Here is a 24,700-nt window from a genome sequence, read left to right as displayed (position 1 = left end):
CTTGGATTCCTGCATTGAGCAGGGGGTTGGACTCGATGGCCTTGTAGGCCCCTTCCAACCCTACTATTCTATGATTCTATGATTCTATGATTAACACACCCTGAGTAGTGTGTAGGCACTAGAAAGGCACAACAGAAATCTCTCAGTAAAGGCACAGTCCTATGGGGTCTGCCCTGGGCATTCGTAAGCCTCCAACTTTGGAGGCTTCCTGGCACCCTCGGGCGGCACCTCGCATCTCTCGCTCTGCATGGAAGCCAGGCGGGCATTTCCAGCAGAGGCCTTGGGGAGGGGGAGGGGGAGGGGGAGGAGGCTGGGCAGCCGCAGGACTGGCCGTATGCGGCCGCCCCGGTCTCCTCCCCTCCCCCGGGAACGCCCCCGTTCACCTCCTACAACGAGGGGCCGTCGCAGGCACTCGCAGCCGCCAGCATGCCTCTCGGTGGGGCGGGGCGGGGCGGGGCGCAGCTTCCTGCCTTGGAGCCAGGGAACCAAAATATCCTGTGTCCCCCAGACACTGTCCGGGGGACAGAGAATTGCTCTCCCCATAAATAAAACTTAGCTGAAATCCAAGTTATTTTATGACAGAAAAGTAAAACAAATATACACGAGACCCCCCCAAAGAATACACTACCTCTCAAATATCTCACACTGATTTACAGCATCAAAAAGATACCTTGTCTCAGTGTAAGATTATCATAAAATCAGCCTGAATATTATCAAAAATGTATTTCAGTGTTCTCAAATCACCAATAGTAACATTAAAACTGCTAATATAAAACCTCTTTATCATTTTATTGATCTCACGAAAATACTTCTTTATCATTTTATTAATCTTATTAAGCTTACATCAAAATACTTCTGGAAAAGCTCACTCTAAATCTTCATTTAATATAGTAACCTAGTTACTAATCCTAACACCATGAAACTTTTCCCAGTATTGAAAACATCAATCCAACATTCAAACATTTTCTCTCTAGCCTTCCCCTTTTCTGTACAGCATCACATGGGTTAGTTTCAGCTTTCTTAAAAGAGACCAAGCCCTCTGTCTTATCAGTGTGACTTCTGTCCCAAACTAGATATGCAGTACCACAGCTGCCATTATCGTATCGTATCGTATCATATCATATCATATCATATCATATCATATCATATCATATCATATCAAGAATTAGCCAGCTCGTTGAACTAGCCCCAGACTACAATAACAGGATCCAGGTGTACAGTAACTCCACAACCTCTCAATTCCACTCAAAATCTGAATCCAAAAGATCCGTATAAGTTTGTAGGTCCAACTTATTTTTGTCTTCTCATACCCATTATCTCCAGCATGTCAGGGACATTTTCAATTAAAGCTGTTTTTGAACCTAGGAGGAATGAGGCGCCACTGAGTGAATATTTTACTGATGCATGATGAGCTCTCCATCCTCATTTCTCCAATATATGCAACATCTTTTCTGTTAGCTCCTTATCCATATCCAAAGTCCACTTCAGACAATGCACATTTTTATTTCTCCAATATATCTACCATACTCTATGAGAGAAATCCTATATTCTTCCCCACAATAATTTGTTCAAATCTTGTTGTGTGCCTCTGATCTTTCCCCTTCTATTTATTATGTACCCAGTACTTCTATTTGAAGGCTGTGCGCGTGTGTTTCATAAGCCTTATATGGATGCGTCTTTGTTTCCACACCTGTTTCAGGAGGCTACTTCTCCATAAAATCCCGTGTTTGAGGCAGGGTGACTGCACAAGAAAAGCCTTGTCTGGAAGCACCCGTTAAGCACTGGCCACTTATGGAAGGCCAGTGTTTGGGCTCAGCTTCAGGCAGCAAAATGCCTTGGGTTGGCAGCTTGGAGGTTCAACGGGCAACACACTGGGCCAGCCCTCCTGTGTTCCTACTGCTTCTTCTGACTTTTTTTTTTAGTTGCAGAAAACCCATTAAGGAGAAAAAGATGGAATTGCTGCACAAGGCCTCCTGATGGGTAGCACTAGGAGGCTTCTGCCTGGAAGCACCCTGAGCATCTAGAGGCCACCACTCAACAGCTGAACTAGTAAGCTCCAGATATGGAACAAGGTCCTTGGGTCAGGCTTGGGCTCTGCGGGATCATAGGGGATGCTCAGTGGCCCCCGACCCCTCTCAGGGGTCAGCATCAGAAGGCCACTTGCAGAGCAGTGCAGGACGTGGGTCACAATCTCTTGCAAACCAAACCGCTGTATCTCAGGTGGCCATGCATTGCCAGGGAAGGCACAGCCGTCTCATGGTACATCATGCACAAATGAGGTTATTTCCTGACCATCTGGAATTTTGAAATGTTTATTTCTCTTTTGCTCAATCTTAAGTCTTACAGAAACAGTCATATTTAAGGCCATCACATTTCTTCTGAACTTACCAAATGTAATCCTTTCGCTCCAGGCTTCAGGGCATGGATGAGGCTGTGGGCAGCCACACCTGAGCCCAGACATGAAGGGGGCACTCCTCTAATTCAAATTCCTGAGGCACATGGCCTGGGCTGGAGGCAGCAGGCAGAAGGACATCCTCTTCCAACCAGACAAAGGCAGCTCTTAGTATTTAGAGAACAAGGCCTGGCCGAGCTAGGCGCTTCGTACTGCCTGCCAATCACGGGGCCCAACGTTGTTGCACACCCGTCTTCCCTCCTGTGCCTGAAGAGCTCTGGGACCTGCACACACACAAGTTGCTTTCCACCCGCAGACCCTCTGCTTCTCAGTTCAAGCATTGCAGCCCCTGGTTTTAGAAAAGCATCCATAACTGACAGTATGCTTCGTTTTAAAAAAGAAAAATATAGCACTGGATTTTTGCAAGCAAAGTTGAGTTAGAAGAATTTCCGCCCTCCTGGATTCCTTTCAGCTCTAGCCAGCTTGCGGGCCTCCTCCAGTGGGCTTGCAGGCGCCCTTCCTGCCGCTTGCGTTCTGTACCTTCCTTTCAAAGTGGCCGCCTCCCACTCAGAGCTGCCCAAACTCCATGTGTTCCATTCAGGAGAGAAATACCTCCGAAGGCTTCCGCTATGAGCTGGCGGATCCACCCCCTCTCTTGATCAGCAGCCACAATACCCCGCAAAGCATCTGGTCCTCTCTTGGCATCAGAAGCCAGCATCCCACAGCCAGTCCTGCCACCCGCCACCATCAGTAATCCCTCGTTCTTGGATTTAAGTCAGTGGGATCTATTCAGTTCTTCCCCAAACTGGGACAGAACCAGCCCCCTAAAAATGCACTGGCAGGGATGTCCATACCCTTGCAGCTTCCGAGAGGGACTGAAGGCCAGGAACTGTCAAGCCCTTGGAGCACCCATTATTTCAACACAAAGCAGGACATACACCCTAAGAAGGGTGTAACGGTTAGATTATTGCCCTGATGTTTCTGTAAGATGGCACCCCAGCACTTGTGTGGCACTCTCAAGCAGCTCCACTGCTCATTCTGGTCACTCCGAGAAGCTCCCCACAACTGCAGTCTTCCCTACAGACTGCAGGGAGGCAGCCAGGTTTGCCGATTTTATGCTTCGCTGTCAGGAACACGAACCGGCCTCTGGCAAAAATGCTGCATGTAATATTGATAAGCTTTGCATTTTAAATGTTTCTCAAGGACACAGAGGGCCTATGATGGGTGCTCTTGGAATGTGTACTACCAGGAGATGTACGCAGCCTTCCTATAGTATGCTAGCAGTTTTAGCACCCATCTTCAGAATGCTTTTAAAGAATGATGGGAAGCTATGAATATTTCTGTGGTTTTGACAAAAAATGGCAAGTCCTCCCACAAATTAATCATCCCTAGAGCTGAACACCCTACCCTAACCAAACAGCCAAATCCTGTTGAAGATCAATCATGTTAAAAACATGGCGGTGGGTGTCTGGGGAAAGGGAAGCAGTGCAGCCAGGAAGGTTGTCTTGGCCTGCATGCTGTGTTTCTTGGTTTTAGTTCTTTGGTTACTGATCAGGATGCAACCCTAATGGCACCACAGTGGAGGCTCTGGGTACTGCCAAAAGCCTTCTGTTCTTTGCCAAGGTGTTTTGATCATTTTTTATAAAGCTTCAGGAAGACGGGATGGGAAGCCATGAAGCACAGTTGTAGCATCCCATGGCTGTCAAGTGGAGACAAAAACAGGGACATGGAGGGCTGTAAAGAAGAACCAGGCTGGAAAGAGAGGGCTATTTGACATTTGGGGGCATGGAATGGAACATGCCAAGTGCTGAGGGTGATAGTGACAGATTCTGAGCAGCAGGTCTCCAAGGCTCTTGGATGTGGGTCCATGTGGCCCCATCCTGTTTCTGCTGACTGGCAGGAGTTCTCCAAAGTCTTGGGCAGAGAAAGGCCCTTTCCGAGTCCTGCTCACAAAGATGCTTTGAAAGTGTGTGTGTGTGTGTGTGTGTGTGTGTGTGTTGGGGGTGAGGAATGAGACCCGTTGCCCCCAAGCCACCCGCTGTACCTCTGAGCAGTGGCCCAATTCCTTTGGACTTAAAAAAAAAAATTCAGTACCAGAAAAAAGTTAGATAAATGAATACACGTTTCGAAAAGTATATTCTTCTGCTAGCCATGGGCAGAGGTAAGGAGCAATGCAGACCACTGAAACACCATTCTCCAACACTGGGCATGCAGTCCCCATGCCAGATTTTGAGATTTCACCACAGAATGACTGCCCAAACACCCAGGGGAGTGTGGTATAGTGAGGAGATCTGAAATCTCTGTCTAGCCTCACAGCCCACTAAGGCTGCTCGCTTCGCCTCAGCCTCACTTAACCTCACAGGCTTGTTCTGAGATACAAATGAGATATCCCTGAGCAAACCACACAGGGCTCCCTGGACAAGGACAACCCCCTTGAAAGAGGCAGTCATGAGACCGCTGCTTAAGAAAACCTCACTGGCCTGGAACAACTGTTGTCCAGTCATAGGTATCCCCTTTTGGGCCGAGGTGCTCAACATAAGAACGTAACAAGAGCTTATCCACTACCAAGTGCCATCCCAGGTGCTGGTACGTACCTTTGAAGCCCTAAACAGCATGGGGCCCAACTATCTGAAGGACCGCCTCCTCCCATACCAATCTGCTCACGTATTAACATCATTGGAGGGATTCCTCAAGTTCCATGAAAGAGAGGACCTTTTCTGTGGTAGTGTACCAACTTTGGAATACTCTCCTATGGGATGTATGCCTGGCACCATAGTTCTACTCTTTTTGGTGCCAGGTGAAAACCTTTTTATTTACTGAGGCATTTTAAATTTAAATATTTACTTTTTGCAGGTTGAAATATTTCTTATGCTTCTCAACTTTACTGCATTGATGTTTTAAGTTCTATTGTTTTTATTGTATCGAATACTTTATTTCTGTGTATACCGCCCTGAAATCCTTTTTTGGACCAAGGCATAGATTATGCATATAATAAACAAACAAACAAACAACCCATCCCAGGGTGCTTGAGAGTTTGTTAAGTGAAGGCTGGGATTCTCACAACGTTCCTAATAAAAATCCCATCTGTGCTTCAGCTCAACCCCATGGCCATCCCTACTTGCTTTTACCCTAAAGCAGGGCATTCCCCTGCAGATATTCAGCTGAGAGCACGCAGGCATTTCTTCCCAGACCCAAAGCATCACTTTGAAGCAGAACATCACGTTCCAAGCACTACATGATATTGTTGCCTCCAGCTTCACATTGCCAGTTCCATAACTAAGAGTTGTCCCAATTGCCTCCAGGAGCAGAATGAGGCCAGGTGGTTATGTTGAGGGTCATCTGGTGTAACTAAATGGCCATGAGAGTCCCTTTTGAGTTGCCTACAGGAAACATAATGTTGCTAAAACATAGGACACAACACTTGAGGTGGATCAGAAACGTTTTGTCTGATTTTGGCCCTGCTGTGCGGTTGCTAAAAGACGGTAGCAACAGCAGGGGGGCCTTCGTGTTGGTTCAGTTTGCTGTAAATGAAGAATTTTACAAAGACACTATAAAGTCTGCAGCCCTGCCTGTTCCAAAGGAGTCTGGTCAGAGAAGCCAGTTGCGCCTGGAATTTACTGGTTCTCCAGAGACCAAGGGAAACCTTTTGTTTTGTGAGTCATTCATACTGGGGGGAAAGAGCCCTGCTAGGCTTGAGACCCCCCTACCCAATAAACAGCAGATGGAGCCCCTAGCAGACCACAAGAGGAACATGGGTCAAAAGGCATCTGGGTGGGACCTGGAGTTTTTCAGAAGCTGCGTGTGGGCACAGAAGGAAAAGTCAACCAGCTTTACCACAGAGAGACAGAAGGGCTCAGGGGCCTTCTCTCATCAAAGCAGGATGCCCATGAATCAATACGGAAGGAATTCCCCACCCCTTGCAGCACCCCCAGCTGTGGACCGTCAGCCAGGCTCGCCAGTCCAGAGCTGAAGCGCAGACCAAGGCAACTAGACAAACTGCTCCATCAGGCAGGATCCTTTCCCTTGTTCTCCAGAACTTCAACGCCTGTTGCAGGTTGCCTTTCTGTGTGAAGACTGCTACACCTGCCCACGAAATGAAGTTGTATTTGGGGCAGAACACAGCAGCTGCTCTTGGCAACTTCAGTCGCAGCGTAGGATGCAGGCAAAGTCGAAAAATGTATGCAATTGCAGTTCATGTGGAGTCTGCTTGAGGTTGACTGCAATGGAATTTTGGTTAACCCCTCAGCAAAGCTGCTGGAGCATTGTAGCTGTTTTGAAATATTATTCCTGGGTCAGCAGTGCCAGCCACAGCACAGAGCTCCCTTCTCCTCCCTTTCAGCACATTTGCCCGTAATCTGTTCCCTGTTCCCTCACCCCCACCCAGCACTTCTCTTAACAACAAAGGGCCACTCAGCCACAACTGCTGATCCGAATGTGTTTTATTGGTACATTGGTCTTCCTTTAACCTTTCAAGCACTTCAGATATCACCTACTGGTACAAGTTATACGCTGCCACCGCACCTTGAAAGACCAGATGGAAACGGAGCCAAAGATCTCAGTTACGTCCTCTAGACATCTTCCTCTGTGCATGAGGGTTCTTTTCAGGGGCTTCATCCAATGTGTAACATTAAAAGCTGACCCACAGGTGGCGGGTTACTACCAGCACCATGGCAGGGATGGAGGAGGGGGGGTTCCGCCCCTTAGTCCTTGACGTGAGTCTTGAATATGCAAGAAAATACAGAGCCCTTCCTAAACCCACAGAAATGGCTAAGGGCCGCCTCTTCCAATCATGTGGGAGGAAATGGGATTCCGAGCTATTTAATGCATGCACACAATAACTGAGAGCCCCACCCCCACCATCGCTCAGTACATCCCAGACAGAAGGAGGAGCCACTGTCAGTCTTCCAATCCGCTCTCAGGTTTCGTGCATGGAGGTTTCCCAGAAATGCTATTTCTGGGTTAATACTGTGCACAAATGGCCATTCTGCAGGGGACAGGTAACCGTGAGGGGACAGCGCCAGTGTCACTTTCCACCTTCCTGATAGGGCCTCCAAGCAATCACCATCTTGACAGTCCACTGGGTACCCCTTTTACTGCGCACACGGCAAAGCGCAATGTCCATTCTTGGTCAGAGAATGAGAGATGTGGGATTTGGGGAGACCCAAATGCAGTCAAACCCAGGCCACAATAGCTTGGCCTAGCAACAGGCAATGTAGGATTTCAAAACAAAACAAAACAAAAAATCCAACCCAGGCTGCCCCTGAAAGCAGGGGGCCCATCTCGGGTTTCTTTTTAAAAACAAAGTTCCACTGGTTACACCATCACAGGGGGAGTGGGTCATGTCATGCAGTCTCAACGATACACCTCTATACACAGCACCCAGCAGGGCAGCTCTGACTGCCAGAATTCTCTGCCAACCAGGGACATGTCTGGCTTCAGACTGGAGTGGTTCGTCTGTTGGCTGGATTATTATGCAAAGACTCCTTGAACTCTTTGGGGAGGGAGTTGTGAATCTGTAAAAACCCATGATCTCTCTCTGAGTTGAGCAGTGTCCCAATAGTCACCTTGGAAGGATCCCTGGAGAGGGTGAACATGGAGATATCAGTGGAAGGGATGGTGTTGAAGCCTTTGCCAATAGGGGACAAATCCCTTGACCTTGGCTCTGTGGAACGGGAGCTGGATCTCCTTCTGAACCGGTATCGGTAGGTAGGCAAGCGGGCAAAGGTGGACTTCTTCAGCAATGCCACCGAGTGAGACTTGGCTCGGATCTGCCGGTGCTTCTCAATGTACATGTGGACAGCGATGACACCCACCATCTCGGCAATGATGAAGGATAAGGCGCCAAAGTAGAAGGACCAGCCGTAGGAGTAACTCTTCTTGGAGTCGCTCTGCCCAGGGTCCCCGGCATTTGCTGAGATGTAAACTATAATCCCAATGATGTTGCTTAGCCCTGAAAGGAAGAAACAGAACAGGGCTAAAGTAACATTGTTCAACCCACCCAGCAGCTCTTGGATTTAGGTCAGATCTACGGGACTCTGCAACCAATAGCCTGTCAAATGCAACAACTTTGGGTAGCAATCCTCCAGTCCCTGATACAACAAAGAAATTGTAGATAATTTTATAGCGAGACTAATAGGCAGGTATGTGTGTTTAATGGCCTTCTCATGGACCACCGGTGAATCTACAAGGTTACATCCCACATCTTGCCCAGTTCACCAATTGGGCTTGATCCAGCTGTATGTAGTTATCACTACTGATGTGTCATAGACCGAAAATAGTATCTGTGTTATTTCCAAGGTCCACTCCTGGATCCATTTAGAATCAGGCTCAGAACTTCTTCCCTTTCCCATACTAACAACTGAGGGAAAGCTCCATAAAACATCTTTGCTAGGTTGTAGACACTGGCCCAAGCCTGTGCGGTAATGTCAAAAGATGCCAGGAATCATGGGAAATACAGTCACGCAGATCCCATGGTTCCTGGTGGCTCTTGTTACCACCATGGATGCTTGCAGCTGAATGGAAGGCATAGCAGAAGACCTACTCATGAGCCTTTTGGGTCCCTGCCACCTCCAGGGCCATGTCTCCATGACAATGGAAGGAGAAGCTAATGGAGGAGTTCCAGATTTTTTTTTAAAGAAATCATCTTTGCTGCGATGTGGTCCATGCAGGGCTCCACGAACAAGTGCTCCGCACCAGTAAAAATCGCTTCACAGAACATACTTCCGGGCGGGGGCTGGAGTGAAGGTCATCTGACTGGCAGGGGCTGCTCAACTGATAAGAGAGGCTTCCCCCTCCCCCCGTTCTCCTTTCTCCTTTCCTCTGAACTCCAGCTGCATCTGCAGTCCAGGAGAAAGCCCCATTGAGCATAATGGGAGTTATTTCTAAGCAGACACACATATGCTTGTGCTGGAAAAGACGGGGCGGGGGGGACACAGAGATGGGAAACCAGCCCCCTTTCTAACTGCAGGATCTCTATAACGAAGGTGTGAAGTGGTTCCTTCCCAAGGCAGTAAACCAAAGAGGTTCGGTAAAGCACTTTACAGGCTTCAGGGAATCTGTGCTTTAAACTCTGTATTTAATTCAGGGGGATCTCTGTAAATTATGACGTGGACATTCAGAGGGCAAGCCTCATTCACCACAATGGGAGTTACTTCTGAGGAGACACTAATGGGTTTGTGCAGGGATGGGAAACACACAGGAGACACCCCCTGTCCGGGGTCATGGAAAAAAGGCACCCCCCTGGGCAGGGCTAGCATGCCCGAGGTCAATGCGGGGGTTGGGGCCCACAGCAACCATACCGGGGAGAACCCGACTTCAGGAAAAGACTTGGACTTTAAGCAGTCTCCGGAAATCTGGTTTTTCCCTGATAAGCTCTGGGGTGGCTGCTGGATGGCCACGATGTCATGTAGCCCTAACGACCTCCAAACACAGTTGGCTCGGAGTAAATCCCTCATGGAGACACCCTCCAGGTAAATTTGGCGAAGGAAGGAGTTGGCAGTGGGGGAGGACTGGACATGTTACAGAAGCTGGGTTGATTTGCCCTGGACTGAGTGTCTGAAGAACATTCAACATAACCCACATTATTTCTGGTGTGGACTGGTGGATCCACGCATCACAAGTTATGATTAATTCCCATGGAAGATAATAGTAATAACTAACTTCCGTCCCATTGTTTCCAGTGGGGCAGTAACTCAATTAGCTTTAGCCTTCCAGTGGGGCAGTAACACACGCAGCGTGGGGATGGACTCCCTCAGTTCGAGAATCTCCTGAAAGTGAGGATGGGGAACTTCTCCCTGGGGCTCTTGTCCTATACCAGGGAGTAGGATTCCGAGATAAATCAGACCTGTAATCCTGCCTTTCCTTTAAAATGTTCAAAGCAGTTAACAACAAAGATAATATAACATACCAAAATCAAAGACAAACAACAGGAAAACAAGCAGCAGATAAAAAGCCAGCAAGTCAGAACAGTTAAAAGCCAGTAGCACAGCCTTTAAAATAAAAAAAGAATCGTGATAGATTTCCATCTTGAAAGGCCCAAATGCCACTTTAGGGGACAGACAGCAAGCAGTGAGCCCAAGAGGAATGCTGCCAAGGGTGGATGCATTTTTAGTTTGTCAGCCTGGCCAGACACAAGTGCCATTTGCCTTAAGGCCAGCAACTTCCTGCCTCTCCCAGTCCAAAGAGCTCCATGCCTCAAGTCATGCTTTGGCTCAAGTAAAAAAGTGGGATTGTCTGTCCCGCCTTCTTCCCCAGGAGAGCACTTCTGTCTATTTACAGGCAGCCCCAGGAAAACCAAAGGAACTTTCTCTGCACACAGAGAGGGCCTGGATGGATCTTGCAAACATGGAGTAAGTTCCTGGTTTTTCTTGCCTTTTTGTTCTGTACTCGTTTTTCGAAATAGTGAGAACCACAGATTATTTTCTGCAACTAAGTTGGGGGTCTTGCTTGTCAAGTAAGACCTTGGCCCTGCTGATGGAGAAAGCTTGTATTGATATACTTCTTGTACATTTTGCATGTTTAGACTTTTCTATTTCATTATTTTAATGTCGTATAAGCTTTGATTCATAAGCTTTTGTGGATCATAACAAATTGTGGCAAGTTCTTGGTGGGATGGGGATACCAAGTCATCTTGTCTGCCTCCTGAGAAATCTGTATAGCGACCAAGTAGCAACGGTAAGAACAGACCACAGAACAACGGACTGGTTTAAGATTGGGAAAGGAGTACGGCAGGGTTGTACACTCTCACCCTACCTATTCAACCTGTACGCAGAACACATCATGTGACGTGCTGGGCTTGATGAAGCCAAGGCTGGAGTTAAAATCGCTGGAAGAAACATTAACAATCTCCAATCTCCATCCACTTTGATGGCTGAAAGCGAGGAGGAGCTGAGGAACCTCATGACGAAGGCGAAATAAGAAAGTGCAAAAGCTGGGTTGCAGTTCAACCTCAAAAAAACCAAGATTATGGCAACCAGCTTGATTGATAACTGGCAAATAGAGGGAGAAAACGTGGAGGCAGTGACAGACTTTCTCTTTCTAGGCGCAAAGATTACTGCAGACGCTGACTGCAGCCAGGAAATCAGAAGACATTTACTTCTTGGGAGGAGAGTAATGACAAATCTTGACAAAATAGTTAAGAGCAGAGACATCACGCTGACAACAAAGGTCCACATAGTTAAAGCAATGGTATTCCCCATAGTAACCTATGGCTGCGAGAGCTGGACCATAAGGAAGACTGAGCGAAGGAAGATAGATGCTTTTGAACTGTGGTGCTGGAGGAAAATTCTGAGAGTGCCTTGGACTGCAAGAAGATCAAAGCAGCCCATGCTCCAGGAAATAAAGCCAGACTGCTCACTTGAGGGAATGATATTAAAGGCGAAACTGAAGTACTTTGGCCACATAATGAGAAGACAGGATACCCTGGAGAAGATGCTGATGCTGGGGAAAGTGGAAGGCAAAAGGAAGAGGGGCCGACCAAGGGCATTCTGGAGTTGACGGACTCGATCTTGGGGGAGCTGGGGGTGGCGACAGCTGACAGGAAGCTCTGGTGTGGGCTGGTCCATGAAGTCACGAAGAGTCGGAAGCGACTGAGCAAATAAACAACAACAAGAACAAGCTTTGATTTCCTTAAGAAAATGCAATGTTACCTTTGCATTATAATCCTGTGTCTTTGGGTCCATTCAGACTCCATCCACCAATACCATTGCTTTGGCTTTGTGCTACTAAAAGTTCTGAACTACCCTTGAATGTTACTGTTAGCTCCAAGAAAAATGCAGGAAGCAAAACCATCCCCTGTACATGGCGTTTATTGATCTGACTAAGGTAAACCGTACCGCTCTCTGGACCATCCTTCTGAAAACCGGATGCCCTATTAAATTTGTGAACATCTTGCGGCTCCTCCATGACAACATGACAGCAACAATCTTGGATAACAATGGCTCTCAAAGTGATCCATTCAAAGTGGGATCAGGCGTCAAAAAGGGATGCGTCATTGCTCCAACCTTATTTGCTATCTTCATCGCTATGATTCTACACCTTGTTGAAGGGAAACTTCCCACTGGTGTAGAAATCATATATCGAACAGATGGAAAACTTTTTAATCTCAGTAGGTTGAAAGCAAAAAGTAAGGTAATTACTGTCAGGGTGAAAACTGAGCCCATAGAGCCCCAGAGCAGTTCTGATTCTGAGGAGGAACAGCAATCCGTTGGAGAGGAGCGTGCTCATCTCTCACAAGCACAGCAGCTGGCAGAGATTCCTCCTGCCAGCATTCCTGGGATAGGGAGTGACCCTGGCAGTAAGAGAGCGCTGGAGGGGGGTTTGCTGGATGCTTGGCGCAGATGCAGGGAGCAGCAACAGATGGAGGGCACCGAAAGGAGGCACTCCGCTCGTTTGGCGCTCAAACAACAGTTGCGTCCCGAGGACCCAAGGGAAAGAGGGAGGATCTCTCCCTAGCCCCTAAGTTCAGAGTCTTCCCGTGGTTCCCCTTCAAATGGGGACCAACTGCCTTACCTGGAGCTAGGGCTACTCTGCTATCTTTCCCCAGTGCTGTTCCTTGCTTAGTCGCTAGTGATAGTATCTGAAAGAGTCATAAAGGAATAAAGGAATAAAGCCTTGGAAAGAATCCTCGTCGTCTGTGTCCTGAGTTGGCTATTGGAAGGGACAGCAAGAGGCAGCTAGGGCACTCCTGACAGCTTGGTCCCCGTTACTCTTTTTTCTCTCTCTTTCTCTCTGCTCCTACTGCCTCTGGAGGCTGCCATGGACCCGGCGGTGCAAGCTCTCACGCAAGAGAACCAGGCTCTTCATGATCAAGTGGCTCAACTGACGACTGCTGTACAGAGTCTGCAAACTGCGGTTCAACCCCCATCACCTCAGATTCCCCCCCGCCGCAAGTGCCCAGTGGCTCTGCCAGAGAGGTTTTCTGGTGAGAAAGGCCTTTTTCAGATTTTCCGGACCCAATCAGAGCTGTACATGTGCCTACGACCTGAGGATTTCCTGACAGAACAGGTTCGTGTGGGCTTTATCATTAACCTACTTTCAGGCATGGCAGCTAGATGGGCTTCGGGACTTCTTCTCGTGAATGACCCCCTGCTCAGGGACTATCAAGGTTTCATGACAGTGATGGCCCATTTTTTTGGTGACCCCCTGCGCATGCAGACGGCTTCTTGGGAGATTCGCCGCCTCAGGCAGGGCAAAGACTTGGTTTCCTGCTACGCAACAACTTTTTGCTTGCTGATGCAGGATTTACAGTGGAATGATGCCGCGCTGGTGGCTCAGTTTTTGGACGGTTTGAACAACAAGATCTTGGATGAGTTGGCACACACACCTAGCCCGCCTATTTTGAAGGACCTCATCCAGACCTGCCTCCAGATAGATAGTCGGCTGGAGGGGTGCCGGCAGACCCGGCGGGGCGCTGGGGACCAAGATTTCCCTCCTCCCATTTCCCCACATTTCCTGCCACCTCCCCCCCCACCCCTGCGGTGGGGGCGGAGGACAGCCCGATGCAGCTGGGAGCTACCCGAGCCCCACTGCCACTAGAGGAACTAGAGTGGCGGCATGCGGAGCGCCAGTACTTTCGGTGTGGAAAGCTGGGACATTTCACCAAAACCTGCTGCACCAGACCTGCAGCCCCACTGCCTCCCCCTCCTCTCCTTCCTCCTCCTCCTCCTCGTCCCCAGGCCTGACTAGGCTGCCCCCCAAGCCTGTTGGGGGTCTCCAGTGTGGGGGTCAGTTCCTCACCAGGTGGGTGCCTTCCGCAACCCCCCCTTCCATCTGCTATTGCATGTTCATCTCTGCTCCTCCCAGTGGGGTGGGGTGGAGGCCCTAGCTTTAGTGGACTCTGGGGCTACGACCAGTTTCATGGATGAAACGTTCGCTCACTTCCACAAGATTCCCTGCCTCTTCCTGCCCCCTTGGCAGTGGAGACCGTTGATGGGCGACCTCTTTCTCTGGGTGCGGTGACCCAGATTACAGCTCCGCTCACTCTGCGCGCCCAGTCCCATGTTGAGCAGATTCAGTTTCACTGGGCTTCACAAGGTTCCCCAATACCCAATTGTGCTGGTTGTTTCCTGGCTCTCTACGCATAATCCTCAGATTTCTTGGGGGCTTCAGCAAGTGGAGTTTGCGTCTCCCTACTGCCAGGAGCATTGCCTCCCGACCCAGGCGCCAGTCCCAGTCCAGGCCTTAACCTTTTCCTCCCCCTCCTCATCTGCTTCTGGCAGTTCTTCAGCTACCATGATCCTCCCAGAGAAGTATGCAGCTTTTTGGGATGTTTTCAACAAGAAGGAGGCCGACCAGCTCCCCCCTCACCATCCTTTTGACTGTGCCATTAACCTCATTCCTGGGGTGACCATCCCCGCTGGCTGGCTGTATTCGATGTCGGAGCCGGAACTTTGAGCTCTGCAGGAGTTTTTGGACACAAACCTCAGATGTGGCTTCATTTGCCCCTCCTCCTCCCCCGCCTGTGCCCCTACCATGTTTGTGTGCAAAACATCGGGAGAACTCCACCCAGTGCATGACTTCAGAGCGTTGAACCTGCGTGGCGCCTACACTCTGATTCACATCTGGGAGGGGGATGAGTGGAAGACCTGTTTCGGCACCCAGTACAGAGCATATGAATATCTAGTGATGCCGTTTGGGCTCGCCTGCCCCCTCCCCCCACATTTTCACATTTTATGAATGCCATCTTCCAGGACTATTTGGACACTTTCCTCATTGTGTATCTTGATGATTTACTTATATTTTCTGAGGACCCCACACCCATCAGCACCATGTCTCCGTTGTCCTCCAGCACCTCCGCAAGCACCATCTTTATGCCAAGCTGGAGAAATGTGCGTTTGACCTGACCTCTTTGGACTATCTCGGCTACATTATCTCAGCTGACGGTATCAGGATGGATCCTGCAAAGGTCCAGGCTGTCCTCTCCTGGCAGGCTCCATCCACCAAAAAGGAATTGCAACGTTTTCTGGGGTTTGCTAATTTAAATTTTTACAGAAAGTTCCTGCCCAGCTTTGCTCGGCTGACATCTCCTCTCATGGACCTCCTTAAGGGCAGGAAATCTCCTTTTCATTGGATGGCATCTGCCCAACAGGCTTTCAAGGAACTTAAGAAGCTTTTTAGTTCTGAGCCGATCCTGTTACATCCTGACCCGAGGAAGCCTTTTGTAGTGTAAACTGATGCCTCTGACTTTGCGGTGGGGGCGGTGCTTTTTCAGCCAGTTCGGGCGGGCGGTGGGTTGCAACCCTGTGCCTACCACTCCAGGAAGCTGAACATGTCTGAGAGGAATTATACCATCTGGGAGAAGGAACTGTTGGCCATCAAGTCCGCTGTCAGGAGCGCCCTAGCTGCCTCTTGCAGTTCCCACCAATAGCCAAATCAGGACACAGATGACGAGGAATTCTTTCTGAGACTTTATTCCTTTATGACTCTTTCAGAATACTAATCACTAGCGACAAAGCAAGGAACAGCACTGGGGAAAGATAGCAGAGTAGCCTAAGCTCCAGGTAAGGCAGTTGGTCACCATTTGAAGGTCATGGGAAGACCCTGAACTTATGGGCTATGGAGAGATCCTCCCTCTTTCCCTTGGGTCCTCGAGACGTGACCGTTGTCTGCGCGCCAAACAAGCGCTACGCCTCCTTTCTGTGTCCTCCATCTGTCATCGCTCCCTGTGTCTGTGCCGAGCATCCAACAAGCCCCCCTCCAGTGCTCTCTCACTGCCAGGGTCACTATCTATCCCAGGAATGCTGGCAGGAGGAATCTCTGCCAGCTGCTGTGCTTGTGAGAGATGAGCACGCTCCACTCCCACGGATTGCTGTTCCTCCTCAGAATCAGAACTGCTCTAGGGCTCTATTGGCTCATTTTCCACCCTGACATCCGCTTTGGAGACCTGGCGTCATCTTCTGGAGGGGGCACAGCACCCAGTCAAAGTTAGAACTGACCATTGCAACCTGGACCATCTTCAGACAGCCCGTGCCTTAAACCAGTGGCAGATTAAGTGGTCGCTTTTTCCCCCCCGGTTCCACCTTAAGATTTGCCATGTGAAGGCCTCTGACAACCTACAAGCAGATGCTCTTTCTCATAAGCCAGACCTCCAGCCAAGGGGTGAGGGAAATCCCCCCCCTCTGATTCTTCCCCCCCAGAGCCTGGCGGCAGCTGTGGTGCCTCACTCTTGGGAGGAGCTTATTCACTCTGAACAGGCTCAGGATGCTTTTGTCCGCACAAAAGTGGAGGAATTGGGGCTAGCCTCTGCCCCCCCCACTCTACCCCCTTCTCTTTGTGAGGTGGCCCACTTTACCATTCCAGCCGGGTCTATGTGCCTTCTAGACCCCTCCACAAGAAAGTCCTCCATCAGTGCCACGACTCCTCCATTGCTGAGCATTTTGGCTTCACCAAGTCCCTGCACGGAGTGACGCGGGATTTTTGGTGGCCTTGTGTGTGTCGGGACATCAAGACCTATGTTGCCTCCTGCCCAACCTGCCAGCGGGCGAAGGCCCCCTCAGGCAAGCCCACAGGCTTGCTTCACCCCCTGCCTACCCCCTCAGGACCTTGGAAACTGCTCTCCCTTTACTTTATTGACTCTCCATAGCCCATAAGTTCAGAGTCTTCCTGTGGTTCTCCTTCAAACGGGGACCAACTGCCTTACCTGGAGCTAGGGCTACGCTGCTATCTTTCCCCAGTGCTGTTCCTTGCTTAGTTGCTAGTGATTAGTATCTGAAAGTGCTGGATGCTTGCTGGGGACCAGCTGGCTCTGGATTGTTTGGATTCTTTCCAAGCTGTCTTCCACTAAATGACCTATATTGGGTGAGGGGCTGGGGGAAGGTGGCCCTATAGATTCCCGTGGACCTTTCAGTGGCAGGTGATACCATGAACCATGGTATTGTCTGGGCCACACTGTTAGGGCAGTGTACTGCAGTGGCTTCACTCACTCCTGGGGGGGAGATCATAGAATCATAGAATAGTAGGGTTGGAAGGGGCCTACAAGACCATCGAGTCCAACCGCCTGCTCAGTGCAGGAATCCAGGTCAGAGCATCCCTGACAGATGGCTGTCCAGCCTCGTCTTGAACGCCTCCAGTGTGGGAGAGCCCATCACCTCCCTAGGTCATTGGTCCCATTGTCACATTGCTGTAACAGTCAGAATGTTTTTTCTGATGTTCAGCCAGAATCTGGCTTCCTGTCCCTTGAGCCCATGATTCCGTGTCCTGCACTCTGGGATGATACAGAAGAGATCCTGGCCTTCCTCTCTGTGACAACCTTTCAAGTACTTGAACAGCGCTATCCTATCTCCCCTCAGTCTTCTCTTCTCAAGGCTAAACATGTCCAGTTCTTTCAGTCTCTCCGCATAGGGGTTTGTTTCCAGTCCCCTGATCATCTTTGTTGCCCTCCTCTGAACCCTCTCCAGCTTGTCTGCATCCTTTTTAAAGTGTGGTGCCCAGAGCTTGACACAGTACTCCAGATGAGGCCTAACCAGTGCTGAGTAGAGGGGAACTAGTGCTTCCCAGGATTTGGAAGCTATGCTTCTATTAATGCAGCCCAAAATACTATTTGCCTTTTTTGCAGTCACATCCCATTGTTGGCTCATATTCAGCTTGTGATCGACAACAATTCCAAGATCCGTCTCGCTTGTAGTATTGTTGAGCCAAGTATCCCCCATCTTGTAACTGTGCCTTTGGTTTCTTTTTCCTAGGTGCAGAACTTGGCATTGATCCCTATTAAATTTCATTCTGTTGTTTTCTGCCCAGCGCTCCAGTCTATCCAGATCACTTTGAATTTTGTTTCTTTCTTCCAAAGTATTAGCTATCCTGCCCAATTTTGTGTCATCTGCAAATCTGATCAGCATTCCCTCCACCTCCTCCAAGTCATTAATACAAATGTTGAAGAGCACTGGGCCCAGGACTGAGCCCTGCGGTACCCCACTCGTTACCTCTCCCCAGTTGGAGAAGGTCCCAATGATAAGCACTCTTTGAGTCCGATTCTGTAGCCAACTGTGGATCCACCAGATCGTTGTTTCATCTAGCCCACTTTGAGCTAGTTTGCTCATCAGGAGATCATGGGGCACTTTGTCGAAAGCTTTGCTGAAATGGAGGTATATCATGTCCACAGCATTCCCACAGTCCACAAGGGAGATTACCTGATCAAAACATGAGATCAGATTCATCTGGCAGGACTTGTTTTTGACAAATCCATGTTGGCTTTGAGTAATCACTGCATTGTTTTCAAGGTGCTTACATACTTATCGCTTTAGAATTTGCTGCAGAATTTTCCCAGGGATTGATGTCAGACTGACTGGACCGTAGTTCCCAGGTCCCTCCTTTTTGCTCTTTTTGAAGATAGGGACAACAGTAGCCCTCCTCCAGTCATCTGGCACTTCACCCATCCTCCATGATTTCTCAAAGATTATAAGAGAGTGGTTCTGAGAGTTCTTCTGCCAGTTCCTTTATTACTCTAGGATGCAGTTCATCTGGCCCTGGAGGTTTGAACTCATTCAAAGTAATTAGGTGTTCCTTGACCATATGCCTATCGATCTCAAGCTGCAATCCTGCCCCTTCAGCCTGTACTTCACCCTTGCCAGGGGGCTCATAGACCCTCTTCTGGGAGAAGACTGAGCCAAAGTAGGAATTGAGCACCTCTGCCTTTTCTTTGTCATCTGTTATCGTTTTGCCATCCTTATTTAATAGTTGAACTACCATTTCTTTCCTGTCTTTTACTATGCACGTACCTGAAGAAAGCTCTTTTGTTGCTGTTAGCATCCCTTGCTAACCTCAGCTCGTTCTCAGCTTTAGCCTTCCTGACACCATCCCTGCAATTCTGTGCTACCTGCCTGTACTCTTCCTTTGTTACTTGGCCTTCTTTCCACTTCCCATATGTGTCCTTTTTTGTTTTCAGGTCATCTCTAAGCTTTTTGTGAAGCCACATTGGCTTCTTCTGTTGTCTTCCGCCTTTTCTTCTTGTTGGAATTGTTTGTAATTGTGCCTTGAGAATTTCCTTTTTTAAAAAACTCCCCTCCTCCCCATCTAGGACTCCTTTTCTCATTAGAATCGCTTGCCGTGAGACCTTGCTTATCATTGTTCTGAGTTTATTAAAATCGGCTTTCCTAAAATCCAGGGTACGCGTTTGGCTACACTCGGCTTTTGCTTCCTTTAGAACCCAAGAACTTAAGTATAACATGGTCGCTTTCCCCCAGAGTTCCCGTAACTGCTACTTTATCCACTAAGTCATCTCTGTTGGTTAGGATCAAGTCAAGGATAGCTGATCCTCTAGTCCCTTCCTCTACTTTCTGTAGGAGGAAGTTATCTGCCACACAAGTCAGGAATTTCCTGGAGGGGCCATGTTTTGCAGAATTTGTCTCCCAAATAATATCAGGAAAACTGAAGTCCCCCATCATGCTTGCTTGAAACATTGGCTATTTGCTTTTCAAAAGTTTCATCCTCGTCTTCTCCTTGATTGGGTGGCTGGTAGTAGACTCTGACCACCATGTTCCTTGTATTCTTTGCTCCATTTATTTTAACCCAGATGCCCTCGATGGGTCTACCAAGCTCATCCTCCTGTATTTCTGTGCAGAGATATGTATGTAGCAACCCCACCTCCCTTTCTGTTCCTCCTGTTCTTTTTGAACAAGTTGAACAAGTTATATCCTTCAGGATCTCAGAGGTGGTGCTGGCAGGCTGTCTGGCAGGGTGCTGTGCAATGTGCCCAGCTGCCTTGTAGTGGGCGGGGGGGGGGGGCTTCCTGCCCAACCTGATAAGCTACTGGGAAGGGAGGAATGGCATGGGGTGGGAGTGAGAATCTATGGGGTGGGGAAGGGAGCAAAGGTTGTGGAGCTAGGATGACAGTGGGGTAAACTGGGGACAGTGTGAGGATTGAGTTGATGTGGAGGGAGGAAGAGGAGGAGGGAGGGGGGATGTGCATACATGCCTGCAAACTTGTATGTATTCATGATTGATGAATGGGGTGCATGTCTGTATTTGTGTAAACAGAGGGATGATGTGGTAGGAATTGCATGTGTATGGGAAAGAAAGAGAGAGGGGGTAGTGTGGGGATGGGTTGGGGGAAAGATCCTGAGAGAAAGTGTGTGTGTGTGTGTTTAGGTGGTAATCTGGGGCGGGGGGGGGGAGAGAGAGAGATGGGGGGCGGAGTTGGCTGGAAGAGGGAGAGCGAAAGAGGGACTGGGGGCAAGTCAGCTTGCACGGATGGAGGCAGAGAGAGAGCACTGGCCTTCTGTGAAATGAAGAGTTCTGTGAGTTGTGGCACAACCTCCCACCTCTGCCTTGTACTCAGTTCCATGGGCAAGTTACATTTTGCCTCACCAGGTTGACTTCTCAGATATGAGTGTTTTGTGACTAGTCACACACATACCCCACCCATGGCAGCCATTTCCTGAATGGACATGCTCCAATGGTTACCATGTTGTGACAGCAATCACAACATTTTCTCAAAATTCCAAATGCGCCCACCAGCACACAAAAAAAGTTCTGTTGATTGGACACCCTGGTGATTTTGGACAGGGTTGCCTGCCCCCTTAAGAATCGGGTTTGCAGCCTGGGGGCACTCCAAGGCCGGATTTTAACCTCAGATGTTCATCTGACCTTTTATAAGCTTTGGCTGGTGTACCAGCTGCACCCTTTGCTGGAGACATCAGACCTGCCACTGCCATTCACGCCTGAGTCATATCCAGATTGGATTACCCTAACTCCCTTCCTACGTGGAGTTGCCTTTGGAAAACAGTGACTACTGAAGAGTTAACTGGAGTTTGCAAATGGGAGCATTTAACTTTGGCATTATGTCATCTTCCTTGGTTACCAGTGTGTTTCCAGCTCCAGTTCAAAGTGCTGGTCTTGGTCGTTAACATCCTAAATAGCCTGGAACCCAGGTATGTGCAGAACCACTGCCTCCCGTGGAGCTACCCGCATGCTGAAATCAACCCTGGAAGTCCTGCCCCATATGCCACTATCATGGGAGGTGCAGCAGCGGGTTGGTACAAGGGACAATCGCAGCACTGAGGTTATGCTGCCCCGCCATGAAGTCCCCTTCTGGCCCTGGGTACTTCAGATGGCGCACGCAGGAAGAGGAGGTGGGAGCTCCTAGGAGGCCTTGGGCAGCTGTCCTGTCTTTTTTCCCTTAATGGATTTTCCATAAGAAGAAGAAAGACGGAAGAAGCGATGAGTGGGAAAACTTGGGGGGGGGGTTATGAATAGAAGATTTCATTCTATGGAGCCCCTGTAAAATTATGTGAATGGGGCACAGCGATGGTGCTTTAGAAGCCTCATCTGGAAGGACCTCTGTCTCTGCAAACAGCACAAACATGGCAGTTCCAATGGTCTTTGAGGGCTTGTGTCTGATGTTCTGATGTTTGTATTGTTTGAGTCATGTTTTGATCTTTCTTATATTATTTTTTCTGTAATTTATGTATTTTATTCAGTGTGTTGTTTAACATTGTCTTTGACATTTTTTCAATTCTGCTGTGAACCACTTTGATTATCCTTGTATAGGAAAGCAGTTATAGGTTATAAGTTCTTGGGAACAAATGTTTCAATGACACAATGCATATTTTAGTGTCCCAGATTCAGGCTGCTTTCAGGCTTAGTACAAGTAGCTTTAGTAATCTGCAGTTAAGAAGTGACTTGGAACTCACCTGCTGATACAAAAAAGATCCCTGCACTCAAGATGACATTGAGTTTGCTCTTGTAAAACTCACTGGCTGCCACACACAGGCCTCCAAAGAACAGAAGACCCACACTCAGGATGGGGAAGATGCTTGATGCTCTCACTGCACCTGGGGGAGGAGTAGAACAGGGCTCGTTAGGAGGGTTACTGCTGTCTTGGCTCCACAGCCAAAGAACATGTCAAGATGGGTCAGTTCTTAAGATTGATGGGAATATTGGTTGCATCTGTGCTACTTCCTACAACCCACCAGTCCAGGTGGCCGTTACCTGGACATTGCCTATTGATAACATGACACGTTCAAATTACTGGGTACATTTTTGAGGACTAAACCCCCAGCATGTCTCACCACATCACAGATGACTGGATTTTGAAAGATGTATGGAAAACAGGAGATGTGATATTTTGATAATGTTGTCCCAAGGGTGTGAAGTATGCTGTCAGAAATGCAGGAAATAAGGCAGCCTTGAGTTAATGTACTGCATTAAAAATGACCCTGATGCGCAGCAAAGACCCATTTAAAAATGGGATTTAGACACTCACATGAACTCTGACAATGATTTTCCTATAAATTTTGTTATTTGCACCCATTTCTGGTGTCCCCCCATGTGCCCCCCATGCTGTGTGTGTGCACACAACCCTCAACTGCCCAGGAGTTATAAACCTACGTAGGAGGTATTCAGCTGCATCCTGTTCATAGTCGGCATCTTCTGGAAAATGATTGATTTGCTTACAGATTCCTCGGAATGTCCCTGAGGAACAAAACAAAAGAAACATCAGAACATCAGAAGAGCCCTGCTGCTGGATGGGGTCCATCTAATCCACCATCACGTTTCCCACAGTGGCCAACCAGACACTCTGAAAGACATAGAAAGAGCATGTAAGCCAAGGTGGCCTAGTCCTTCCACCTGGTGGAGAGGTTTGTACATTCTGTGAGCAAAGGAAGGAGAAAATATGGAAGCAGCTAAACTCTAGGACATCCACTCCGCCATTTCTATTAAGGGTCAATGTGGTGTCTTCACTGGCCCACTGCCACCCTGCAATCCCTGATATGTAACCAGGGCTCTTGCCACAGTGATGCTGCCAAACACAGCCTCTCCACTGTGAGTTCTCCATGCAACGGCCACAGCGTTCAGATGCATTTACCATGTGGGGTGCCATCATTCCCATAAGGGCCCTCCCCACCCCTGCTACCAGCCATCCAGAATGTGAACTGGAGGTGTGGAGATTCACAGCATGTGCCCCTGATTGTAAGGACTTTTCAATGTTTCAACAGGAGCACATTTTAAAACAACAATACCAACAAAGATCATAGTCACCCAGAACCAGCCATAGAAATGCACACCCAGATGCACTGCGATGCTCATTTGAACTGGCTGGATGCATCTCTTGATGCTTTTTGGTAGGTGCATCCAAATCACCAGTTCTGATATGCAATGAGTTGCCCACAACTGCAGTTGGATGAGGCCAATGATCCAGAACTCAGAATCCACTTGGGTCTCAATGTCCAATTCTAGTTTCTTGAATGTGTCTAAAAATGAATCCTCAGAAGTTCAAAAACAATAAATTGCTCGTCTTATAAAAACAATCAAATTAAGTAGAAGCCCCCCATAATTAATCAATATTTTGTTGCTGCAAGATCACTTGTTAACACTGTAATACTCTCCCCCACGCCCGCCACACACACAATAGAGGGTAAGAGGGAAGGAGAGCAAAAGATTTATTTGAACCCTTTATGAAGTGCCTCACCATCAAGCGTTTGAGTTGATTTACATCCTCCTCCTTCTCCTCCTCCTCCACATTAATACAGAAAAGAATTTTAAAAACCAGCATAACAATAAAATGATCACCCCCAATGTTAAAAAATATTACCAATAATAAAACATGATGCAGCAGCAGCAGCAGCAGCATCAGTTTTACCTGGAGAGGCACATTTTAATGCAACCATTCAGAAGAACATGACGCCTCGAGTCCGAGTAGGTCTTGACCTGATCACTTGCGGAGTCTTAGCCCCAGGGATCCAGCCCGGGTTGTACCACTCAGCTCCAGCTAAAGGAGGGCAGGGCAGGAGAACCAGTCACGGCGGCCCCCTGGCTCTGGCAGGCCAGGCCAGGGCAGGTGATCCTGCATGCAGGGCCCTGATGAAGGAGGCTGATTCAGGACTGCTTGGTTGTCTGAGCAACGAGAGCTGCCCATCTTGCTGACCAGGCACCACCATTACGTTCCTCCTCCTCGGCTGTAAAAGGGGAGGCTTCTCAAGGGAGACCACTGAACATGTGTGGCACCATCGCCGAAGGGCCCTGTTCCTCCAAGCACCCCTGTTATGAATCAGCAGGTGCAGTGAGCCCAGGGCTGTTCTGAGCATGGCCAAATGAAGCGTCTGGCATTACCCAGGGAGGCAGTGGGCTCTCCCACCCTGGAGGCGTTTAAGACGAGGCTGGACAGCCATCTGTCGGGGATGCTCTGACCTTGATTCCCGCACTGAGCAGGGGGTTGGACTCGATGGCCTTGTAGGCCCCCTCCAGCCCTACTATTCTATGATTCTATGATTAATAGCAGGATAAAGAGCTTCTTCACATGGGGTTTATATCCTGCTGTTGAGATTGCTCACACATGGAGGGTTGTGGGCCCTTTAGATGACAGAGAGCTTCAGC

The 24,700-nt window shown here is 48.8% G+C and overlaps 1 protein-coding gene across 2 annotated transcripts in view; it reads right to left on the bottom strand.

Annotated features, from left to right (window-relative positions):
- Nucleotides 1-6,819: 6,819 nt before the first annotated feature.
- Nucleotides 6,820-24,700, bottom strand: part of CACNG3 (calcium voltage-gated channel auxiliary subunit gamma 3) — a 114,015-nt gene continuing 96,134 nt past the window's right edge. For both annotated transcript variants that reach the window (XM_084819086.1, XM_084819087.1), the window contains exons 2-4: nucleotides 22,715-22,798; nucleotides 22,018-22,158; nucleotides 6,820-8,342 (exon numbers count right to left, since the gene is read on the bottom strand). In XM_084819086.1, the coding sequence (XP_084675212.1) occupies nucleotides 7,828-8,342; nucleotides 22,018-22,158; nucleotides 22,715-22,798 (740 nt within the window). In that variant the 3' untranslated portion in view covers nucleotides 6,820-7,827. The remainder of the gene's footprint in view (nucleotides 8,343-22,017; nucleotides 22,159-22,714; nucleotides 22,799-24,700) is intronic.

Source organism: Heloderma suspectum, chromosome 12 (genome assembly GCF_057233095.1).
Source record: "Heloderma suspectum isolate Gila_16-S chromosome 12, 16-S_ref, whole genome shotgun sequence".
NCBI lineage: Eukaryota > Metazoa > Chordata > Lepidosauria > Squamata > Helodermatidae > Heloderma > Heloderma suspectum.
Note: the sequence above shows the minus strand (reverse complement) of the source record. Positions and strands in the feature narration are given on the sequence as shown.